At 37.5% G+C, this 25,398-nt stretch overlaps 2 protein-coding genes across 7 annotated transcripts in view; both read right to left on the bottom strand.

Moving 5' to 3' along the window:
* sema4d (sema domain, immunoglobulin domain (Ig), transmembrane domain (TM) and short cytoplasmic domain, (semaphorin) 4D) overlaps positions 1-12,586 on the bottom strand; it is a 113,797-nt gene extending 101,211 nt beyond the window's left edge. For 2 of the 5 annotated variants that reach the window (XM_039661048.2, XM_039661044.2), the window contains exon 1: positions 12,428-12,586. The gene's annotated coding sequence lies outside the window, so the exon portion shown is untranslated. Of the gene's footprint in view, positions 1-2,863; positions 3,086-12,272; positions 12,408-12,427 lie in introns of those variants that run through there. The other 3 variants (XM_039661045.2, XM_089123516.1, XM_039661046.2) reach the window with 3 other exon arrangements.
* A 7,443-nt stretch (positions 12,587-20,029) lies between these two features.
* LOC120471237 (synaptic vesicle glycoprotein 2C) overlaps positions 20,030-25,398 on the bottom strand; it is a 59,708-nt gene continuing 54,339 nt past the window's right edge. For both annotated transcript variants that reach the window (XM_089123607.1, XM_089123606.1), the window contains exon 13: positions 20,030-23,743. In XM_089123607.1, coding sequence (XP_088979733.1) covers positions 23,560-23,743 — 184 coding nt within the window. In that variant the 3' untranslated portion in view covers positions 20,030-23,559. The remainder of the gene's footprint in view (positions 23,744-25,398) is intronic.

Below are 25,398 nucleotides of genomic sequence, written 5' to 3'. Positions count from 1 at the left end.
CATTTATTTAATTGAGCTAAAAAAAGACATTTTGATATTGCGGGATCTGTGACGTATACAGACGCGTGTTCAGTTTACACACACTTGAGTCTGCCTCAACATGACAAAAGGAAGAGTAAAAGAACATCCGTGTTCCAGTTTAACAAGCTCATTTATGTCTGATACTGTAGTTTAGCAGTGTAGTAAGAAATACCACAGACATTGAATAATCAAATAGAAAAATGTAATGCAATGCAGTCTTCACTGAGTGAATTAAATATAAAAGCATTTTTATTAGAGCAGTGAGTGGTTTTCTCTTTGTCTTTTCTTATTTGATTAACATTAAAGCTACACTGTGTAACTTTTTTAGTTTATTCTTAGCTAAAAACACTTAGTTCTTTCAAAAATATATGTGCTCATTAATGTATATTTACTTCGTTCAAGTAATAAAGTATTCTCGTGAGTGTATAATATGCCATTGAAAATACATACGGTAAGGGGTTCTAATGTCGGTCGCCATGTTGCCCCTCCATCTTGAAAGTACATTAGCCAAAGAGGGACATACCCGTTAATTCAAGCTTCGCCTTTCGCGTTGCACCGTGTCGAATGTGATGAGGGGGATGCTTGAGACTGAGACCGTATTTTCCGCACTATAAGGCGCACTTAAAAGGCTTTAATTTTCTCAAAAAACGTCATTGCGCCTTATAATCCGGAGTGCCTTATATATGGATCAATTAGTTAACAACGCTCCGCGTTATTAAATTTGCCCGCGAACTCGCGCTCGTGTCCATCTTATGCCCGTTTTGTCACACGGCAAGTTCAACCTTATCCTCCCTCAGTTTATGTGTGTCTCCCGCTCATGAGCGCTCACTCTACAGACACACGAACAGACACACTGTCCCCGGCGCTGCTTGCGCGTCAAAGAATGTTCATAAAGCGCTCCCCGTTCACAGTAACCGGGTCGTCTCATTCAAAACAGTCAGCTGTTGCTGTCAGCGAGCCGCGCACATTGAATACTCATATGAGTCAGGCTGCGAATGTAAGTTATGCCCGCCCCAGCGCGCTCACGCTTACTAAATAAACACCTCACCTCCGACGCCGCGTACCTGCTACATTCCCTTTAGCACATCTAGGATGCATAATGCAAACCCAGTCAGACGTTTGACAACAGTATCTAATGCGCTTTATAATCCGGTGCGCCCTATAAATGAAAAATGTCCTAAAATAGGTCATTCATTGAAGGTGCGCCTTAAAATCCATATGGGACAGTCAAGAGTTTGACTGCCTTTCCAGTGCACTTTCAACGGTAGCCTATAAGGTTGGAAAAACACGGGTTACAGGTTGCCTGGAACGCAGCATCAGTTAGCTGTTTCTAAGCGAGACTTTCACCTTCACTTTCACATCTGTCCTGTAATCTTTTTCATTTAAGACATATTATTGTATGATCTAGATATTTTTCAGACTAGCCTACACTTCAGTATGAAAATGATATAGCCTACAATGTAAACTTTGCCTTACGCTAGTGATGTCGTACAACATACAGAATAATGACAGCACTAATAAAAGTTACTTTACTAACTTGCATTCGTCTGGGAACCTGATAACTGATGTTAGCAATGAAATGGTAAATAAATAACGAAAACAAAGCTATTATTCATTTTACATAGATGTCATAAACTATATGTTACCTGACAAATTAAATTACTGCAAATTATAATAGTTTTCTAAAATAACCTCATCACTTGAAGGAACACTCATAGACGTGGAGACGAGGTCGATCTGAAAGTCATGTTAATCTTGGACCACATTGGCCACCGTAGGAGTTAAAACGAAATCGGATTTGAGAGGAACAGAAACTAATATTCACTGGATGGTCATATACCTTTTCCCCGCTAGATGCCGCTAAAAATAACACAGTGTAGCTTTAATGGCACAGATGACCACAGGTTTATTAGGCTGTTGTCACTTTAAGACCGAATGTGCACAGATCTACATTTGGCAAGTCAAGCATAACAATCATGTGATCAAACCTCTAATGTGTGCATTTTCCTGCAGCGTTTGTGCTTCAGACAAGAATGATTCCTCAAATCATGCGTTTTGTGGAGGTGTTTTATACCGGTATATTCCCAAGGCCGATATTTTTTAATTATCGGCATCGAAAAGTTTCTCTGTTTGGCGATGTGTCAGGAGCAGGACTTTTATTTTGAATCTAAAACACACAGTGTCCACTCTAAAGGGATGCATGAGCACTTTGAAATCAGACAGATGTGTCTTGAAACACTGTGTGCTTTGATCTCGCAATGCTGCTACGTTGCACACACACACTTGAAGAGAGAAAACAATGATTACAGTGGAGGTAAAAAATGCATTTGATCACGGCTGAAGGAGACATACGGACACGTGCCAAAAGCCACAAATAACCTACACCTTACTAAAGCCTGTCAGGAGGAATTCACAGACAATACATGACTATATCTTTATGTTATCTGCAAATCTTGCTAACACAAACAGGCTTTTGTTCTGATGGGTTTTGACTCGTCTGGAATTTGTGGAATAATTAATGTGCATATGGGATATGCAGGTAAATAGAATAATCTTGAATATTAGAATTGTATTAGCGGTGCTACACAGCATGCAAAAGAGAAGCACACTATAAAAACAAAACCTACAACTAAACAACCAACAGAAAACCTATAAAACACAACCACCTAATAACAAGTGTTGGTAAAGACGCTCTGAAGCTCAGAGAGAAAACCACCACAAAAAGAAAAAAACTATAAAATGTGCATTCATAAACTGATCTATTGTCTACTCTATGTTATTAAAATTAGCAATATGCATCCAATAACAACCCAAAAATACAAGAAGCGTTCCTTAAACTCACCAAGTGCCGGTCAGATGCTCTGAAGCTCAGGGAGGACAACCACAAAATCCACAAAGATGCAACAAAAACAAGCCAGAATCATTTCAGTGTGTCTGCTGGTCTCATACGTGTCCGTTTCCTTTCAGACGTGTGTATAATTTAGAGTAAATCTGCAATTTTCTGGGTGTCATAAAGGTTGATGTTTCTGTCTGGCTGTAGAGGTCTGAACACGAGCAAACGGAGATGAGAAGACATTTAAACCTCCCCCTTTCTCTCTCTCTCTCTGAGAAAAGCATGGCGAGTGTCAAAAACCATGCAAAAAAAAAAAAAAAAAAGCACCCAAATCAAGACGGTTTAACCTCAACATCCACCCCCTGTCAAAGCAACAATTAAATATTAATGTCAGATTATAACACTCTCTCATACACACACACACTGTTTGAAGCACTGCTGTGACAGGTGCAAAACAATAACGGCAGTTCAGCTGGTGCAACTGCATGCATTCGTGCGTGTGTGTGTGTGTGTGTGTGTGTGCGCGCATCGCAGAGCACACTTGAGATTGCTGACAGCAGAATATAATCAATGCACAGAGGGGGGGCTGGGTCAGGGTGTGAGTCTTCTATTGTTTACAGGGTCAGAGTGTGTCCATAATGCAGCGAGACAGACCAGTCGGCTCTTCACCAGGGTTGGGAAGAGTTCTGGTTTCAAGATGATCCACACTTATCGCATTTCTATCCTAAATTTAACCACTACACTAGGGACGACAACTGATCAGAACGCAAAACTTAAACTGATCTCACGAGCTGCTCTGTGTGGAATGGATTTAGCAATTGGTTGTCAAACACGAGACTGCAGACCATGTGATGCATGTGCACGGTCATCAGGTGATGCACATTATCACTATCAAAGTTTTAAATTACTCATATCTGAAGCAGATATCTGCACTTTTTTCTTTGCAATTCAAACAGTATGGCAAGCATAGAGAAGCTCTAAAGATATTAGTTGTTTCTATCAAACATTCAAATATTATTTAAATTTAAGCATGTAAAACAATGTAAATATTGTAGTTGTGAACAGTTTTTTCCATAATACAAATATTTTTATTATATTATATTATTTATGCATTTGATTAAAAAACAAGTTAACTATATATATATATATATATATATATATCGTGCATCTTTTGAATTTCATCAAATTCAAAGCCTTTTTAATTGCAAAGATTTTTATGTCGCTTTACATCAGATAATTCGGGGGCATTATGAGAGTTTGGCAAAAAAAAAAACGCATTGAAAAAGAAATTGTACATGTACATTAGTTTAACTGTGATTCTCATCTACACGCCAATCATTTTACAAATTTAATTAGCTTGTCCTTCTTTGTTCCTGCTGGCTCTGTTTGAATTAATAACTTCGCTCTCCCCGAAACTACCTTTCTGGAAGAACGAACACAAATTGTGATTTAAATAAGATTGATGTACCATTGAAATGACATCAGCTCTGTAATAAAATAGACATAATAGAAGTACAAAGCTGCAAAAAGACAAAAATGTGTTAAGTAAGTTTATTAAAGGGTGATATCGTGTTCTGAATGGACTGGGAAGTTGTGATAGTATGCATCTACAGCGAACATTACAAATGAGCAAGACAATTCTGTTTTATATGCAAATGTAACTATGCATTACACAGGTAAAAGGTCAGAAAAGTTTTAAAGATCAAAGTGCACAACAAATAAGTTATTGTCTCACACCAGACTGGGCCATCTGACTAATCAGAGCAGAGTAGACCAATCACAACAGACTGGTCCATCTGACCAATCAGAGCAGAGTAGACCAATCACAACAGACTGGTCCATCTGACCAATCAGAGCAGAGTAGACCAATCACAACAGACTGAGCCATCTGACCAATCAGAGCAGAGTAGGCCAATCACAAAAGACTGAGCCATCTGACCAATCAGAGCAGAGTAGGCCAATCAGAAGAGACTGGGCCATCTGACCAATCAGAGCAGAGTAGACCAATCACAACAGACTGGGCCATCTGACCAATCAGAGCAGAGTAGGCCAATCAGAAGAGACTGGGCCATCTGACCAATCAGAGCAGAGCAGACTAGTGTTGTCAAAAAACTCGGTACTTCGGTACCAAGTCGGTACTAAAAAAAAAAAATGTTACGGTACCAGCTTTTCTAGGTACCGAGTACCAGGTTAATCCAGTTTTAGACGCGCTGTCTGAAAGGTGCACAGTTGCGTCCTCTTCATAACGCTGATATGCTCTCTCTCTGAATCCACTTGTTGACACGAAAGGAGAGCCACATGGAAATATTTTGGATTAGGCTAATGTCACGTCGCCATAAGAGGCCGATTACATGCAAATTCGCAATTTCAAATATAGGCGCGAGGCAATTAAGCGCGCTTATAATAAAAACTCGTTGCATAGCAACGACAGACGCCGCGTGAGAGCAAGCGCTTTGAAAAGAATAAGCGCGCGCAAAAATATAATAAAAAACACGTGCGATATGTGAGCGCCTGAACGGCCTCTAAAGTGCTTTCGGGGGAGTTTTACGAGTACATGAGCACAGTAGTATCCACCCGACACCAGAGTATAACTGGAATTTAGTATCGACGCATCCCTATGTGATTTAATGTCAGTGCTAGTTCTAGGCGTATTCTTCCCTTTATAACTCAGAGTCAGCAGGTTTAAAAAGCCTTTTTAAAATTAAATATGAATGCAGTTTTAGATTAAATAAAAGTACAGTCAGGTCAAATAAAACATGTTTTATCTCCTCTATAGTTTGGTAATGCTACAATAAGATACCATTCATCAACATTACTTAGTTCACATCAACACATTGAGTGAACAATGTATTTTTACAACATTAATTAATGTTTGTAAATGTTATTTAATACAAACACTTGGTTGTTCATGTTTGTTCACTTCATTCATTGTGCATAAATAAATGTTAACGGATTAAAACTTTACAAACAACTTTAAAAATGTGTTAGTGCATAGTATTGTTTATTTTAGGTCATTTTATCTAATCTTTTTCTAAAGTGTTTATAATGCAAATGTAGGCTACAGTTTCCATACTTGTAACCGTGATAAACACTTAAATATATGTAAATTTAAACTAAGCTTTGGTACCGAAATTGGTACCGAGAACCGTGAATTTTTACTGGTATTGGTACCGAATACTGAAATTTTGGTACCGTGACAACACTAGAGCAGACTAGTCAACAGACTGGGCAATCTGACCAATCAGAGCAGAGTAGACCAATCCCCAACACACTGGCCCCTCTGACTAATCAGAGCAGCGTAAACCAATCACAACAGGGACACGTTAGAGTTCAAAACGGTCCGCAACATTTTGCTACGGTTTCCAGGTTAAACGTCATGTTTTCTGGAAACGGCGTGCAATGGGGTTTGAGATAGATTTTCTCTTGTTTGGTGGGTGTATCCGAACTGCAGTCCAATCAGCAGCAACATGTATATAAAGGACGCAGTATTAAAGTAAACTCGCACAATGGGTTCAAGGAAAGTGTGTTCGATGCAGCTCGGTATACGCAACAACTGAGGATATAAGAAGACGTGTTTGTCGTAAGATTCATTGTAAAAATATAGGATATCAACATAATGCACATTTAGAACATTCTAAAACACTGGATAATGTTACAATGTAACACAAAAGAACACGATAAACCCCGAACAGCCTGAGTCAAGGGTAGATGTTGTTGTACTCCATCAGTATTTGAGTGTGTGTTTACGGTCACAACATCACCCCATCAGAGAGTCACAGGATTCCCATAAAACAGAAGCACAGATACAGATCCTGCCAAAGCATTCAAGCCAATTTGATATCATATGATGAAAAACAGGAGTTTAATCAACTTTGTAGTTTGTACACGTACTCTAACATTCACAATTCAAAGCTCATTCTGGTGCTGTAAAACTCCTAAAAGCACCAAAAAATAATAGAAACTATAAAAGTACCTTTAACAACTGCAGTATTTTGTATTTAGTATTTACTTTGAAACCATTTACAATATCAAATTGCAGGTAAATTTCAAGAATAATTACAAATGGCAAGTAACTCGTTGAATGAAACATGAACTTTTGAGGTAGAAACTTAGAATAGTATTTCCTTGTAAAAGTACTCGATTAAGCTTCAAAAAAGTGTTTTGAGCTTTATTTGAGGAAGAGCCTTTACATTATTTCCGGAATATTTTCCCTCCACCAAAGTTTTAAAGTCTTAACTGCATTTATGCAAATTCACAATCACGGTGCATGATCACAATGTCAATGCCATTCACTATTCAGACAGAGCTAGAATAGAGTTTGCAAGTTGAGAAGGTCAGAGAGAGGGCGGAAAATGATCATGTTAAACTAAATTACGACTGTTTTGGAGCAAGAGACCTTGACTGGCTTCGGGGAGAAAAGTAAAATGCGAAAGGGATGTAGTCTTGATTGAACACAATATCATTTTCACAAGCGTTGCCAGCTCTCTCTCCTCCACATAACTGTGTTTCTTTTCAAACACTCCCTGAGAAATATTTAATCTCGGTAAATTCTTGTTTCACTCCCTAAACCACCCAGAAAACATTTGCATTTAATAGAAACATTAATAAAATTGAGAACACTGCTGTAAATGCAAATACTAGGGATTAATCATTATCGGTTCCCAAGAAATAATTTGCTTTTTTGCCGGCGTTAGCAGTCTAAAGCGACATCCGTGTCCGATAACTCGTGGCACGCAAGAGAAATCAAGTCAATCCGACACAATGAATCCATTCAGCAGGGAGACGCTTGGAAACAGCAGGATGGCCTTCCCATCGGCCAATAAATCGATTATCTCTGGAATGAGCCTGTTTTAGTTATCCCAGATTAAAAATGACCATCCCACATGAGTCTTGTGACCCGACACAAACTCTCCATGGAGTCAACTTGAAATCCAAATTCACCCCATTTACTTTTGTTTCTGGTTTCACTGTTGAATGATTCATTAATGCATGTTGTTATGAAAGAAGAACTGTCTTTATAATGTTTCATCAAATGACTGATTAGCTCATGGCCTTCTTGGTTAAAGACACGTTTGACAATGACAGTAAATAATGTCAAAAAAGATTCTATTTCAAACAAATTGTGTTCTTTTGAACTTTCTATAATTCATCTAAAAATCATGTCTCTTGGATTCCACAAAAATATGATGCACAACTGTTCAACATTGACAATTAGAAAAAATGTTCAGCATATTAGAATGATCTCTGAAGGATCATATGTAAAAAATTACATTTTAATATATGTTCACACAGAAAACATTTATTTAGCACTAAAATAGATCTAAACATAGTGTAATTTTTCAGTAAAATAATATCAAATCTAAAAAAAAAAAGAAGTATAAAGACAATCATCTAATAATTTAATGTAAAAAAAAACATATACCGAGTTGCCTCTGTGGTAATTCACATTTGATGATTTTTAATAGTATATTTATTTGTGTTTCTAAGTGTTTCTTCTTAGTTTTTTATCAGTTGTACATATGCTGGTGGATTTACCAGTTTAAAATGTTTTTTGGGTGTGTGTAAATTACAGTTTTTAACTGTAAAATCTACATGTTGTTCTATAAATGTTTACATTTATACTATATTTTTACAGAATTATTTTGGCAACCACACCTGGCAGTTTTTTTTTTTTCCTTTAAACACAACCTTTTATTTTACAGTGAAATACATTTAGCAATAACAGCTCTAAGTTATGTACAGAAGTGTAACTTCATGATATCCATGCACAACCATTCTTGAAAATATTTTCGAACAAAAATGAGAAATGTTATCTTGGCAGATAACTGAAATAATAAGTCCAAGTTAAAGTACTAAAACATCACTGAAGCTGAAATAAATAATTATTTTTTTAGGGATGCGCCAATATAAAAAATGTGTCAGACCGATAACTCTTTCTATTTGAAAGCTGATAACCAATATATTGGCTTTTAAATATAAATTTTCATATATTTTTTTTTTATAAAAAAAAAGTGCATCTGAAGTGTCTCAGCTGAAGGAAATATTACATTATTTATCAGCTTTAATATATTGGACAAATTCTCTTATCGGACCGATAACGATAACATTAAAGCTGATCATATATCGGCCAACACCGATAATGGTGGGCAGATATATTTTGCATCTCTAAAACAAATAAAATGACAAAAGCACATAAAATTACACATTAAATTTGAAATCTGAAAATAGAAAAATAGAAGCTAATTAAAAATATTAACAATAGTATATAAACAATGCTCCCCACTACAACACTCAATAAATTATATAAAACTAATTATTTGATTTTGCATAGAAATGCATGTGCAATGCAATTAAAGTAAGATAAGTGAAAACACAATATTGGCCTCTCAACTAGACCATTACGCTCTCACTGGCCTCATTGTTATTCAGACCTGTTATCGATTACCCAGCATTGCTTATCACTGTGTGTTTTCAAGAAGAGAACTGCAAACAGCAGCTATCTGAAGAAACCCTGTGACTGCTCTGAGACCTGTGCAGGTGTCGGGGGCAACATAAACTAGCCTATGGTCAGATTAGAGGGGTAATTAGCATCCAGAAAGGTAACAGAATAAGGGCGTCCTCCTATCAGTCCAGATCCCTCTCTCCACACTCCTCTGGGAGATGGAGGGATGTTGGCAGAGGGACACAAAGCACGGCTGTGTTCGGCTCACAAACTCAAGAGTGGCACTTTTGTGCGGCTTCTTAGAGTGAAGGAACATTATGCGCCGTGGACGAGTCTTTTTCAGCATCCACAATGTGGACGGACCATTGAAACAGGGTCGGAGACTGGCGGTTAGGGCAACGATGGGTTTGGATCAGGTCACATTTCACTGGCTTACTAATGAGTAGGAGTGTAACGATACCCTCATGTCACGATTCGATACATATCCCGATACTGAACTCACGATACGATATTATTGCGATACTCCAAGAGATATGGTAAAAGGTTAACTAAAAAATTTACTTCTGATTAAAATGCTAACTTAGATAGTACATTGTGGGTTTAAATGAATAGGCTTGGAATTGGTGCTTGTAACCCAAAGACAATAGAGACACCAGAATAACAATATTCATGTTTATAAAGCTGAAAGAGTTATTGTAGACAAATATGCTTGCACTCTTTCACTAACTAGATATATTTAAAAGAATATTGGACACTTTTTACTGGTAACATCAGACATTTGGCATTATTAGGACCCACAAATATTCCCCCATTGCATTACTGTACATTATATTCAACATTATGTATAGTAGTTTAATGTAGTACTGACACTAAAACTCTGAAAACTTGAATTTTTTCCTCACACAGTAAAATAATGTTTTATTTTGGGGGGACTATCCACAAAGTATATTGTTGCACTTTTGTATTGCGATATATTGTTGTGGAACGATATATTGTTACACCCCTACTATCTAACGGTGGTCAATTGCTACACTGATTTTTACTTCAGAATGAATCTATCTGTCCTAATTCAAATCATTAAAGAGTCATTCACCATTGAAATTCATCATTGAAATTCAACGTTGAAAAGGTGAACTATCCCTTTAAAACAACGATTGAAGTTGTAAATCAGTCAGTAAATAGGTCTGAATCTCCTAGGTTTTGTTCTGAAAGGCCGGTTGTGTATTGACGGGCCACTGGTGTTTGTTCACAGGGATATTGGGTACCGGTCTGACCCGGCGCCAACTCATCTGGGTTACATGATTCTATCGTGTTCACCCATGAAGGCGGGTCATTGTCTGGCTGGACTATCGACATAATCCATGTCCAGATTAACATATGGCATATGACCCACTCATAAGATCATTTCCTCATTAAAAACGTCCCGAGGGACTAATTTAACATCATTGAACCCATCGGTGAGTAATGGCATCTGCTCTAATTATTACAGCACACATAAAGATCAAGGCTATATTAAAATACTAGCTTACTGCACTGTGTATGGCCTACTATTTTTAAAAAGTAGTATGTGAAACGGCACACAGGCATTTCAAATAATAGTATGCTACATTGTTGTCACATGACCTCATCATTACATTGTTTCAAAGCAGCTTTAGAAAATCCTAATGTTGTTCCTGTTAATATTAATATTTTCATATAGTTGCATTTAGCAGATATGAGGTGGGAGCAACAATATAGTTACATTTTGTGATTGAGTTGCAAACAAACAGTTGTGATCTTGCAATATATAGGCTAATATTGCCATATGTGAGTATATACTATATGTATGCAGCTAAAGTTACTTTTATATCCAACAGAATGTATAATTCTGCCAAATAATCCAATCACATGCGCTAGGTGATCTGTATCGCATGCATACTGCATAAATACTACTAAATTAATAAATGTAAAATGCAAAAACACAAGAACAAGTAGTAACGTATGCTATTCTGAACATAGCCCAACTGTATATTGATGGGAAAACAAATCAACAAAGCTTCGCCTGATCCTAGCATTAAGAATCCTTTTTAATAACATTATCATTTGCTTTTGTTTATTCAATTTCAACACGTTTTACAGCAGTCCCTCAAGCAGAGAATAAAATCTATGATTTCAAGGGTCAGTTCTTAGGCGTAAGGGGTCAAGAGGTCATGGACACAAAGGCATTTAATGATAACCCTCCGCTGACAGCCAACAATTCACGTCAGGCTATATCCTTCCACTTACCAGACACTTTTACCTTGCTTCTATTTTAGACAGCCTTTGGGCTGTTATAAACTAGAATCATTAACTGAGAGACTGCATGTAAAATTTTACTACTTGTAACTTTCATTTCTATGCTATGCATACCACAAAGTAACAAAACGGTGATTAAAACTTCACCTCACACATTTATAAACTTTAACCTAAATTTTGATGTTCAAAATGATGATGCTCATGTCGTCATCAGATACATATGCCTTACATAGGAAGATTGTACAACTAAACACAACCTGACTAGTTCTCAACTAAAAAAAAAAAGCACAAAGAAAAAAAATCTGTTGTGGTCTCATTTGAGCTAGAAGACTCTTTTGTTGTTTAGATAAAAAGTCTGGGATAATTTATGCGAGTTTAATTGCAGACCTCCACATGACCCTTAAATGCTAGACTAACAAAAAAACACACACACACACAACTAAACTACATAGTAGTAAGCGTGCAGGTTAACCCAGTTTGAATTAACTTCAACAAACAATTAAAAGGGAGCGACAGAGGTCTAACGTTACAGAGTCGCTGTCAGCCAATGAGCGATATTTTAAAAAGAGCAAATACTTTCCTTTTGTTCGGTTGTTTCTGAACCAAATACAAAGAAACACTAAACTAACCCGCCACTAAACGCGAACAAACAGCGATATACGGTGAAACTGAAGTGTTTTGTCGTATAGAGGAGGAAGAAACCTGCTGTAAATGATCCAGCCGCGGAGGAACAAGTGCAGCACAAAGTCCTAAACCCTCTCGAGACCAGAGTCCATAGAAACCGGAGAACAACAATCCTCCAAACCTGAACACACACATACACACACACTGCGACTGAATCCCGTACAGACACTCACCCGGGCGCGTGAAGAACGAAGGGTTCCGGTCCTCCGCGCGCGGGTTAAGCGTTTAAAGTTGAAAGAGTTTGTGAGAGCTGATGCCGTGACCTGACGCGCTTCTCCCTCTCAGTAATGTTTGTGTGTGTGTGTGTGTGTGTGTGTGTGTGTGTGTGTGTGTAAGAGAGAGAGAGAGAGAGAGAGAGAGAGAGAGAGAGAGAGAGAGAGAGAGAGAGAGAGAGAGAGAGAGAGAGAGAGAGAGAGAGAGAGAGAGAGAGAGATCAATCCTCAGACGACCAACAAGTTGGTTTTGTTAATATAGCCTACTTTTTATTGTTTTTCAATTTAATTTGATAAATGTTTTATTATTATTACTTATTTATTATTATTTTTTTTTTAGAAAAACTAAATTACTAAATTATACAACAAATCGTTTTACCTTAAAACCATATTCTGGACAAATGTGGGCAAAATAGTTTTGATTTATTTAAAAAAAAAATACTTCCCTTGATCTGAGCGGTACAGGACACTTTACTTTGTCTTTGCGGTACTTTGTCTACTTTTCCTAAGTTTGCCTCCTGAACACACACTTATTTTTTTTTGACTCAATTCTACAATGTTAAGTGGGTGAAAAAAAACTCCTTAATCTTGTATTTGGGTCAAAAATGGGCACCCATAGAAATGAATGGGAAAAACTGTAATTTAGAGCATTCTAAAATAAGCCAAAATAAGACACCAGGTGACAGCAAAGTCACTTCATCTTTAGGTTTTAGCTCTAAGAACTTATTGGAATGATATTTTAATGTATTTAAAAAAAAATTAAAATAAAAGCTACATAGTAATTTACTACATAGTGCATACATAAAAAAATAATTTACATAGAAAATATGGTACATTTTGAAGTAAATAAATTCAAAAATACCCCCAAAATAAAAAAAACACCATAAATGGATAGACAAAACTTTATCGAAGACAGTGATATAACATTTACAATAAATCAAAATTAGGATCACACCTGAGTCCACATTTGTCCACAATTACAGGATTAAGGGCTATAAAGTGAATAAAGTGGTTTGAGGGTTTAATGTGATATAGCAAAAAATAATACATATGTAAACCTTAATTCTTCATGCCATATCAAAAACTCATATAAAATACTTTTAACTGTTAGAGAAAATTGTTACATGCGGTAAATAAAATATGCAATGTTAGAACTTACAACAACAGCTTGGGCAGTTTCAGAGAAGTAGATGGATGATCAAACCGAACATTACTCTTCAGTAGTGGTGTTTCGCTCATGAATGATTCAGTGTTCTCGATTGAGTGAATGATTCAATGACTCGTTCATAAAGGCAGTGGCTGTGTCTGAAATTGCCCCCCTATACCCTTAAATAGGGCACTATTTGAGGGAACAGACATTTGTAGTAGTGTTAAGCCATTTGTGGTGACATTATCGAGTATACTTTTTCAAACCCACAATGCACCGCAATGACGAGTACAACCTATGTACGCTCAGTGGCTAGGGAACACCCATAATGCACTGTGACGGTTGTGCCAAATGAAATCCCGTGTGGATAAAAGGAGTAATGTTGAGAATAGTGAATGAGTGTATAATGGATGATTTCAAACTCGGAAACTCATTTGTTTTTGTTTGTTTAATAAATTAAACAGTGTTTTTTTTTAACGACTTGGTTTAGTGAATGATTCAATGACTTGTGTGTGTTTGAAATCTCCCCCCATACCCTCATTCACTAATCCCTACACTCCACTAATATAGTCCCCTTGTTGGAATAGATAAAAAAGAGAGAGTGAATATGGACACTGAGTACGCCGGAAGAGTGCATTATGGGATTTAATGAGTTCATTCGAGAATGTCCACCATGGTTTCGTACACCACTACAAATGGCTGTCGCCTCAAATAACTCCCTATTTAAGGGTATAGGGGGCGATTTCAGACACAGCCTCAAAACAGTAGTTTTTTTTTTCTAAGCTACTGAGTTTATAAAAGCTACTCAAATGTCGTAATTGAACTAATCCTAATCGTGGCTTTATCTAAGTTCTGTCTGTGAAACCAGGCCACAGAGTTATTGCACCTATAGAGTCATTGCGTTTACGTAACAAGCATTTAAAAGTGTTGTCTTTGGCTGAACAGTGACGGTCATAGTGTTACATAAGCTCAGTATGTGAAGATAAGTGTTACACTGGAACCTAGATTTGCTTTAATCCTGGACAGTTTCTCCGTTTATGGGCTCTGTGTCTCAAATTATGGGCCTTGACATCACAGTGGATGCTTATAAGAAATAAAAAGCGGAAAAAAGAAACATTTCTTTCGCCGTTAGCAAGCTGCAAGAAAGAAATGAAAGGCCCCTTGTCAAAAGGTCAAAGGTTATGTGACATTTTCAGCTCATGGAAGAGTGAATCAAAACAGGAGTGTGGAGGACAGAGCAAGTGTTGTCTTTCATTACCAGGCAAAACAACCACAGAAATAAACTGCATTTTTTTTCATTGTTCACATTATTTTTGAAATAGGAATATAGTCAATAAAGTTGCTTGAGCGCATTGTTTCATTGTTTCAGGCCAGCGGCTCTGGATATTTAACTTTGATGAACCGTTTCCATCTGTTTTTACGTATTCTTTTCACAGAATGACCCTTTAAACTGCTTTATCGACAATCTGTTATCTACCGAACTGGAGGAATTTTAAAAGAATAGATGTAAAGACACTCCTTACACAGATAACAGTAGCAAACGTGCAGCGAATCGCTCTGTTGCGCGTGACCCTGTACGCCACGCTCTGAGTGCTGCGTGTAACGCTGCGCACGTGAAGTATGAGCGTAAACATGTATGAGCTGAGTTCAGTATGTCAAAGACACCTGTAAGGCCTGGGAATGCGAGGCATCTTTGAGTAAGAGGGACAATATTTGATCAGATCTGGCTGCATATAGACCTTATGCAGCAGAGAAACGTTGGCGCCGTCACCTTTAGAATATTGTCTTTGAACGTCCGTTTTTGCGGTCGCTCTGTATTTCTCTACTATGGCATCGCTGCCGAGAAGTAATTAGCTGGTGAATGGATTTACATATTGTGGCGTTAACAAAAGTCATCACGAGCATTGTAATGTTTTATCATAAGCATTGTAAAGCAGATGTCGACCAGGAAATTTTTTACGAGCAGTTCATTCATACCTATGCAAGATTGCTGTGAGAATACAGACCGGAAGTCAAAAGACAACAAGCGCAGCGTTGAAAAAGGGGTGGGGCTACACAAGGTCTATAGATATGAAGTACATAGAACAGGAATCCTAATGTCAACTAAACAGTTTCTGGAGAAAATGTGAGCTGTGCTTGTCTAGGAGGTTACCACAGCGTTTCCTTATGGTTGCTAGGGTGTTTTAGGTGATTGCCAAAAGTGTTGATACTGTGTACGTGGTTGCTAGGGTATGCTATAGGAGGCTGCTAGGGTGTTGCTAGGGTGTTCTGGGTTGATGTCAGGGAGTTGCTAGGGCAGGGAGGTTGACAGGTGGTTGCCAGGGATTTGCTATATGGTCGTTAGGGTGATCTATGTAGTTCCAATGTGTTTGAATTTTTAGTCTAGGTGGTTGCCAGGGAGTTGCTATGCATTTGCTTGGGCCGGGAGTTGCTATGTTCTGGGTTGATGTCACGGAGTTGCTGTGTGGTTGCTATAGTGCTCTGTGTGATTGGCAGGGTGTTGCTATGTAGTTACTAGGATTGTCTGGGGGGTTGCCAGGGAGTTGCTATGTGGTTGCTAGGGCAGGGAAGTTGACAGGTGGTTGCCAGGTAATTGCTATATGGTTGTTAGGGCGATCTATGTAGTTGCTATGTGTTTGCATTTTTAGTCTAGGTGGTTGCCAGGGAGTTGCTATGCATTTGCTTGGACAGGGAGTTGCTATGTGGTTGCTATGCTGTTCTGGGTGGTTGCCAGGGAGTTGCTATGTGGTTGCTAGGGCAGGGAAGTTGACAGGTGGTTGCCAGGGATTTGCTATATGGTCGTTAGTGTGATCTATGTAGTTGCTATGTGTTTGAATTTTTAGTCTACGTGGTTGCCAGGGAGTTGCTATGCATTTGCTTGGGCAAGGAGTTGCTATGTGGTTGCTATGGTGTTCTGGGTCGTTGCCAAGAAGATATCATACAGTTGTTAGGGTATGGAGTTACTATGATCTGGGTTAATGTCAGGGAGTTGCTATGTGGTTGCTAGTGCTCTATGTGATTGGCAGGGCATTGCTATGTAGTTACTAGGATTGTCTGGGTGGTTGCTAGGGCAGGGAGGTTGATAGGTGGTTGCCAGGGATTTCCTATATGGTCGTTAGGGTGATCTATGTAGTTGCTATGTGTTTGAATTTTTAGTCTAGGTGGTTGCCAGGGAGTTGCTATGCATTTGCTAGGGCAGGGAGTTGCTATGTGGTTGCTAGGGTGTTCTGGGGGGTTGACAGTGCATTGGTATGTAGTTGCTTGGACAGCGAGGTTGCCAGGGATTTGCTATGTGGTTGATAGGGTGATCTAGGTGATTGCCAGGGATTTGCTATATGGTTGTTAGGGTGATCTAGGTGGTTGCCAGGGATATGCTATATGGTTGTTAGGGTGATCTAGGTGGTTGCCAGGGATTTGCAATATGGTTGTTAGGGTGATCTAGGTGGTTGCCAGTGATTTGCTATATGGTTGTTAGGGTGATCTAGGTGGTTTCCAGGGATTTGCAATTTGGTTGTTAGGGTGATCTAGGTGTTTGCCAGTGATTTGCTATATGGTTGTTAGGGTGATCTAGATGGTTGCTAGGGATTTGCCATATGGTTGCTTTGAGTGTTCTAGGTGGTTTCTTGCGGTCTTTTACAAGTTAGAAGTTAGAGGTTTGTTCAGATCACTATTAGCAATGTCAGTTGTGCCCCCCCCCCCCCTTAGCAAAACCCAGTAATTCATTTCTTTTGAATTTGTCCTGCTGATGGAGACTATGCATGTTGTAATATTAACCAGTAAACTGTGGCATTCCTGCACTGAAAAACCATTTGACCAGTTTAATGCTACAAAGCTTCCTGAAACTGAAGCAACAGCAGGTTCCCTCTGTTATTCCTGAACGCAGCAGCTGCTGGTGGCTTAACCCCCGGGATTGTTCTCCAAGGACGCTGATATGACGGATAATTGCACAGATGTGTTGTTTTGCTTCCTCTTCTCCCACAAGTGTAATTACAGGAGGGAGTAGAGATCTGATCTGAGTTCATGGCCTGGCTGTATGAATACTAGTTTGATATACAGAAACTCTGCCATCGATGGTGGGGGTTTGAAGAATTAAACATTTGTATCTTACATAGTGTTTATATATATATATAAATTACAAATGACAGGGAAATGACAAATTGCATATATATGTGCAATTTGTCATTTCCCTCATAATGCAAATTGTGCCATTCAAATGTGACATTTTGAATATCCTGCTGTTTCCCAGAGCAGTAAATGCAATAATCCTTATCAGTGTGCATACTGTATGATTAGGCAAATATGACTTTCCTGGCACATGACTTTAGTGTACAGTTCATCTCTTACACAGAACGCAATCATTTTAAACATTACAAAGCAGATAGTTGCAGTCCTGTCCTGCTGATTGGTCAGTTCATAGCTATGATTTGAAACAGCTGTTCAGCAGCAGATAGTGTGCGTGCAAAATATTAAACACCCTCACTCCTTTCCATTGCAGCTGCAGTTCGGATGATCTCGTATAAGCCGTGTTTTACACTATAACAGCACTCACAATCATGTCAAGCCTTTCCAAAGCTTAACCCGAACTGAGTAGGAGCTCAGAATGGTTCAGAAGTATTAATGTTATATATATATATATATATATATATATATATATATATATATATATATATATATATATATATATATACGTATATATATATATATATATATATATATATATATATATAGTTTTTTATTTATATATAAACAGCAGATATAGAACTCTGATTGAAATTGATATATTAATCATTGCTATTTTATTGCATGTTATTTATTTTATTAAATAAAATGTATGGTTTTGTTTAATGTAATATTTTAATAGTAATAATAATAATAGGCAATTGCACATTAAGGATGATGTGAACTGTTTTTAAGCGGGGATAAACCATAGGGATAAACTCAAAGACAGTGAGGGTGAAAACAGAGACAGGGACAGAGTGTAGTTACACTCGAGCATTCCAGCAGGATTAAACTGTCCTCGAGTCAGTCACAGACAAACAGATTCAAAGCTACATGTAATTCCCGAATCAAACACCACATTTCAAGAACAAACACACACACACAGTCCTGGTGCAATAAAAGTTCTGGACCTGAGAGGAGTTTACCTGTGTGTCGTACTGACACAATACGAGGCGTTTGGTGCTCGTGCGCCATCTAGTGTCGAAGCGTCTAACAGGTTTATTGATCACTCGTGTTCATCATAAAAATATGATAAGCAAGTTATCCTAACCAGTTTTAAGGTATTATATTACTATTATTACACGCATTAATTTTAATATTAAAACATATAATAATACAACAATTATTATTTATAATAATTAGTCATACAATTCGTAGCCTTACAACGACGACAACAACAACATCATATATTTATATATTAGGCTATTACCACAAGATCATTTTAATGCACCCATGTTCGACACTAGAGGTCACAATAATATCAATTTTGACATTCACTTGTTTTTAATCAACCTTTCTTTTCCTGTCTATGATTCAAACAGGTTAAATAAGGCTATAATGGAACGGATTGCATTGTTTCCGGTTCAGGTCTTTTGTAGTGCTTCGTTAGAGCTGTTTTCCTCAAGATGCCTTCGAAGAAGTGAGCAAGATGAGCATAACCAATATCCACCGCATATCTGTTTTCCCCTCTTTAACTTACTCTCATTCGTACATCAAAACTACATAGTGGCCCTGGCAACAGTAAAAATAGTTCCCTAGGATGAATTAGTTGATTAAAAGTCCATATCGCCGTCAGTTCAGACTGCCGTTAGGGGATGATTCACCCAAAAATTACTCACCCTCATGTCTTTACAAACCTGTAAGACTTTCATTCATCTTCAGAACACAAATGAAGATATCTTTTATTAAATCTGAGAGATTTTTGTCCCTCCATTGACAGTCTATGCAACTACCACTTTCAAGACCTAGATAGGTAGTAAAGACATAAAAAGTAATAGCCTACATGCACTAAGTTGTATGAAGCAACATGAGTCCTTTGGCATTATTATTTGTAATGTGCAAAAATAAATAAATAAATACATACAAATAAAAAAAATAAATTAACACAAGTTCATGAGAGCACCACAAGGCATGTGTGTTGTGTTGGGGAAAGAGCAGTTGTTGCGTTAACTTGTGTTGGAGGATAATGTTGTGATTTTTTTTTTCGCAAACAAATCACTCTTGTCGCTTAAAAAAAAATGAGGTTAAACCACTGGACCAAGTTTATTCTCCACCCAAAGTATCAGTTCATACAGAATATTTGATATTTTATGATATATTACACTTTTTATCCCACTCTGAGACAGAATGAAGGATGTAACAACTTTTATTCCACAAAAAATGAAATTTGGAAAAAGGAAAAAAATAAGCAGACACTCTTTAGTCTTATAATGAAACTCTTTAATATCAGTACATCTGGATCCACTTCAGTTCCTGTTCACACTGTACATGGCACTTTTCTCTCTCTTTTCAAAATAAAATCAGATATATCAGAGAAATCTGGCCAGCAGTGACGGCAGACGTGTCATTGGCATGCCAGATCCACAGCCAATCAAAACCCATTTCAGAACGACATCACACGCTCACAATAAATGATACATTCGTCTTTCAAACTGAGAAATAAACTCATGGCGAAAGCACGACAGACAAATCACCGCAACACAAATCTCAATATGCACATGCACGGGTGTATTTATTAACAAGATACCATGTTTCAGTTGTTTGTGTGGAATTTTTCAGATAGGCCACTTGAATTTGTTCAGAAAAGAATATAAAAAACATCCAAGTTCAACTTTATATTGAATTCATTCCTCTCACAAACCGGATTTGTTCAGAACACCTGCAAAACTACACTTGTTAGCTCAAATAACACCCCAAAAATCACACAACCAGCCCAAATAAACACCTATAGACAGAAATGAATGTCAGTAAATACAAGATATCTACACATACACATGAGGAGACGTTTGCATACACATCTGACCATGAAAAAATAATGTTTTAACTCAACAGGCAACACTTTACAACATTTAGACGTGTACAGCAAACGTAGTCAAAGTTCAAAACAAGTGTTTGTCTAAACTTTCCCGACACACACACGACAAAATATCATTAAATTAGGCCAGAAACAAACTTCCACTCTAGTTCTCCATCTGAAAGGTCTCAGCGTTGACTTGTGTAGTTTGTTTCTGCTGTTTAGTGTACTTCAGTGCATGTAGACAGCAGCAGAAGAGATCAGACCAGGCTGAATGGCTTTTATTATTTTATTTTTCTATGATGCGGCCGTATCACGTCTACTCATATTGCACAATTGCATGTGTGAAATTTCCAGTGGAGTGTGATGAAATGGCGAAACACCACTTTTTTTTTTTTACCTATTCAAGCAGTAGAGCATTCGAAACGCACTCGGTTCTGCTGTACGATGGGTCGCTACACCTACGAGAAGCCGACCGGAGGGATTTAAGAGGAAGGAGGCACGGAGAGGAAGCAAAGGCCATTCAGTTTTCAGAAGAAGAGTTCGCACATGGAAGCGTAGCAGCTAGACTAGGGTTATCAAGACGCCTTTAACCCTTAAACCAACAAGAGAGAGACACAAATGAAGACCGTTTCAGCTACATCGACGACAAAGTTCACGAAGGCAAGAATGAAGTCGAGGCGAGTTCTTCCGCTAGCTAAATTATTATAAAAAAGCAGAAAATGTAAACTGGATAATCGCTATCGTCTTGTTTAAGAAATGCAGTAGCGTCTTTTGCAATGTTTCTGGCGTTTCACTTGAAACTGGCATCGCAACAGGAGGGGTCTCAGTCCGCTTGTGCTGGAAATAAACTCCTCCATCACGCCACGGTCTGAAATGAACAGGGGCTTGGGGCAGAAATGCCACCAAAATGAATAAAAATGCTTCCAAAAAACAAGAAATGGTGCAAAAAAGTCTCCTAATTTCCTGTTTTTTATACTTATAATTAGGGCTGTCAAACGATTAATCGCGATTAATCGCATCCAAAATAAAAGTTTGTGTTTACATAATATATGTGGGTGCACTGTGTATAATTATTTTATATATATAAATACACACACATGCTTGTATATATTTAAGAAATATTTTCATTTATATATTGTACATAGATTTATATATCATTTATATTATAAATATAAATATTTTATATATAAATAATATTTTTTTCTTAAATATACATGCATGTGTGTGTATTTATATATATACAAAATAATTATATACAGTGCACCCACTAGGGTTGGGTATCGAGTATCGATTGGAACCGAGACTAACTTTTCGTTTTTCCCGGAATCGTTCAAAAGTAAAATTTCGATTCCTAGTTTCGATATTCACAGTCCGCCGAGCGGAACAACACCAACGAAGAAGCGTCTACCGGAAGTGTTGGCATAACCACGCGAGTCGAACATGAGTACCTTACGTCGGCGATCCAAAGTGTGGCTTCACTTTTTTAAAAATAACGAAATCTCGGCAAAATGCAAAATTTGTGACAGAAGGAGTATTTTTACAGAAGGAGTATTTCCTTCAGAAAGGCCGTTGGTTAGCAAGGTTAGATAAACTTTTTTGACCCTGCCTCTTAAAAGAATCGTTAGGAACCGGAATCGAAACAAGGAATCGGAATCAGAATCGTTCAAATTCAAACGATACCCAACCCTAGCACCCACATATATCACTCTAAAAAATGCTGGGTTGTTTTAACCCAATTTTGGGTAAAACATGGACAAACCCAGCCATTGGGTTACAGTATATTTTTAAATTACATTTTTTACCCAATGGCTGGGTTTGTCCATATTTTACCCAAAATAAGGTTAAAACAACCCAGCATTTTTTAGAGTAATTATGTAAACACAAACTTTTCTTTGGATGCGATTAATCGCGATTAATCGTTTGACAGTGCTGTTTTACCGAATATCAGCTCGTTTGCAAATGTGATATTGATTTTACTGAACAACTCTATCAATAATAAGTTAATTAGGTGACTTACATTTTAGACACACAATTGGCTATTGTTCCAAACAGTGGAGCCAAAGCACGAGAAACAGATTCTGAATGAATCTGCGTTTTTTAAACGGGTCGTTCTAATGATTGACTCACTCGTTTCTGCTTTGTCCCTGAACGAATCAGCCGTTTTGAACAAATCGTTTGGCTGAATGATTCAACAACTAACTCGTTAAGACAATGGCTGCATCCGAAATCGCATACTTCCCTACTATATAGTAGGAGAAAAACAGTATGTGACGAAAGAAGTTTGTCTGAATTAGACTGGGCAAAAAGAACCCGGATGATCTAGTACTTCCTGTTCTGAAGTGTGCGTATGATGGACACTTTACTATCCCATGAGGCCACGGGAGAGGATTTGCCTCCGTATTGCAAAGGCCACCGGAGACCCGGACCTACGCTACCAATAAAAGCTGTTATCGCTTATGTCTACATCTCTAAATGGCCTTTTTACTCTTGTTTGAGCATTTCAAGGTAATTAAGTAGTGTTTTGATTTAAAAAATAAAAAAAATATTAAAATCACCTGATTTTTTTGTTTAGCTAAAAATAATAAAGAATTAAAAAATAATAACAAAAAAATTGCTGAATTTTCGAAATAAATAATTTTAAATAATTCTTGCAACCCAGATTAGCTCACAAACTCGCAGTCTAAAACACGTTTCGGTTTGACACTTCATAACATTTGAATTTCAGCAACGAAGGCATCATGATCTAGTTTTAATCTAAACTGGGCAAGTCAAAAGCTAAACCAATAAAATAAATTCATTAATATTCGTTTAAAAGTAAATAAACAATAGAATTAATAAAGAAAGCAAACGCATCACAGCCGCTGGCTCCATCTGCACCCTGAGCGTGTTTCCGTGGCGGCTCAGGGGTCAGAGGTCACAGGTGTAGTGGGGTCACATGAGGACGTTGGAGCGGGTGTCGGGTAGTCTCAGACCCACCAGGCCTCCGCCGACCAGCACAGTCGACGCCAACAGGATCGGGATCGATTTTGTGATTCCCACCAACGAACCAAATATTACATTCCCCAAGACGGCGGCCAGTTTACACATGGCATTACAGAAGCCGAATCCAGTTCCTCTGCAGACCAGAGAGATCCGCAGCATTAGTAAGATTAGCAGAGCTAGCAATATCAGCCATAGATATCTATATAAAGGCTAGATATGTCGTCCACGCTGCTGGCCAATGGAGGTCGACGTCTGCACCTGGCGGCCATCTTGTCACAGGCAGCTCGCTCACTCGTAACATTGTGTTAATGGTACATGTACTATTTAAAGGACCATAACTTGCTTAATTTTCTACCGATTTTCAAACGGTTTGTTTTGTTATAAACGTCAGAGATGTAGTTATGCCCCTGCATACTTATGAATAAAAAGTGTATAAATAAATAATCATCCAGATAATTATAGCCACGTTAATAACGTTTATTTACAAACCGTTTGTAAATCCGTCAAGATTTCCACGAGACAAGAGTATTTGTGTTCGTGCTGACCACTCATCTTACATCAGCTTGTCTGTGACAAGATGGCCGCCGGTGATGACGATGGAAACTCCGCCGTAACACATCTAGCCTTTACATACATATCTATGATATGATAGCAGCAGTATTAGCAATATCAGCAGAGCTAGCAATATCAGCAGTATTAGCAATATCAGCAGAGCTAGCAATAGTATTAGCAATATCAGCAGAGCTAGCAATATCAGCAGTATTAGCAATATCAGCAGTATTAGCAATATCAGCAGAGCTAGGAATAGTATTAGCAATATCAGCAGAGCTATAGTATTAGCAATATCAGCAGAGCTAGCAATATCAGCAGTATTAGCAATATCAGCAGAGCTAGCAATAGTATTAGCAATATCAGCAGAGCTAGCAATATCAGCAGTATTAGCAATATCAGCAGAGCTAGCAATATCAGCAGTATTAGCAATATCAGCAGAGCTAGGAATAGTATTAGCAATATCAGCAGAGCTATAGTATTAGCAATATCAGCAGAGCTAGCAATATCAGCAGTATTAGCAATATCAGCAGAGCTAGCAATAGTATTAGCAAGATCAGCAGAGCTAGCAATATCAGCAGTATTAGCAATTTCAGCAGAACTAGCAATAGTATTAGCAAGATTAGCAGAGCTAGCAATATTTTTAGTTAGGGTATTTTTTATACTAAACCTTTATACTTTAACAATATAATAAATATAAATAAATAATAGATGTAAGTCATACACATATTGCAATTATACAATTAAATAAATGACGTTGTTTTTGTTAATAATAATATATGATTGCTTTGAAACAGCAGCATTTCTCTACATTTGCTATAAAAACAAGACATAAAATAACAACAGTTTAATGATTGAAATAAAACTGTGTCCTTTTTTAAATTAGTTAATTAGTTAAATTGTTAGAACGAACCGATACCCAGAAGAACATTACTGTACAGTAGCAAATCTATTTAGTACTATTTGTCTATTATTATATGTTATTATTAGTAATAAATAGTTCTTTAGTGTACATTTTTTGTAATTTTATGTTTAGTTTTTGTAATATTGCAACTTAAATTTTCAGTTTTTTTTAGTCATTCAACTTAAGTTCTTCATCTAAAAATGTAAATTTATATATAAAAAAAAGTTTGTAATAGTAGTAGTACTATTTGTAGAGTTTGTAATAGTAATAGTAGTAGTTTTAGTGAATGATAACCACCCCTCGCTGTATCTTGACGCTCCACAGACGTCAATGCA

The sequence above is a fragment of the Pimephales promelas genome, chromosome 19, assembly GCF_988280905.1.
Source record: "Pimephales promelas chromosome 19, fPimPro1.hap1.1, whole genome shotgun sequence".
NCBI lineage: Eukaryota > Metazoa > Chordata > Actinopteri > Cypriniformes > Leuciscidae > Pimephales > Pimephales promelas.
The sequence above is the reverse complement of the archived record's forward strand: the minus strand, read 5'-3'. Positions and strand labels throughout refer to the sequence as shown.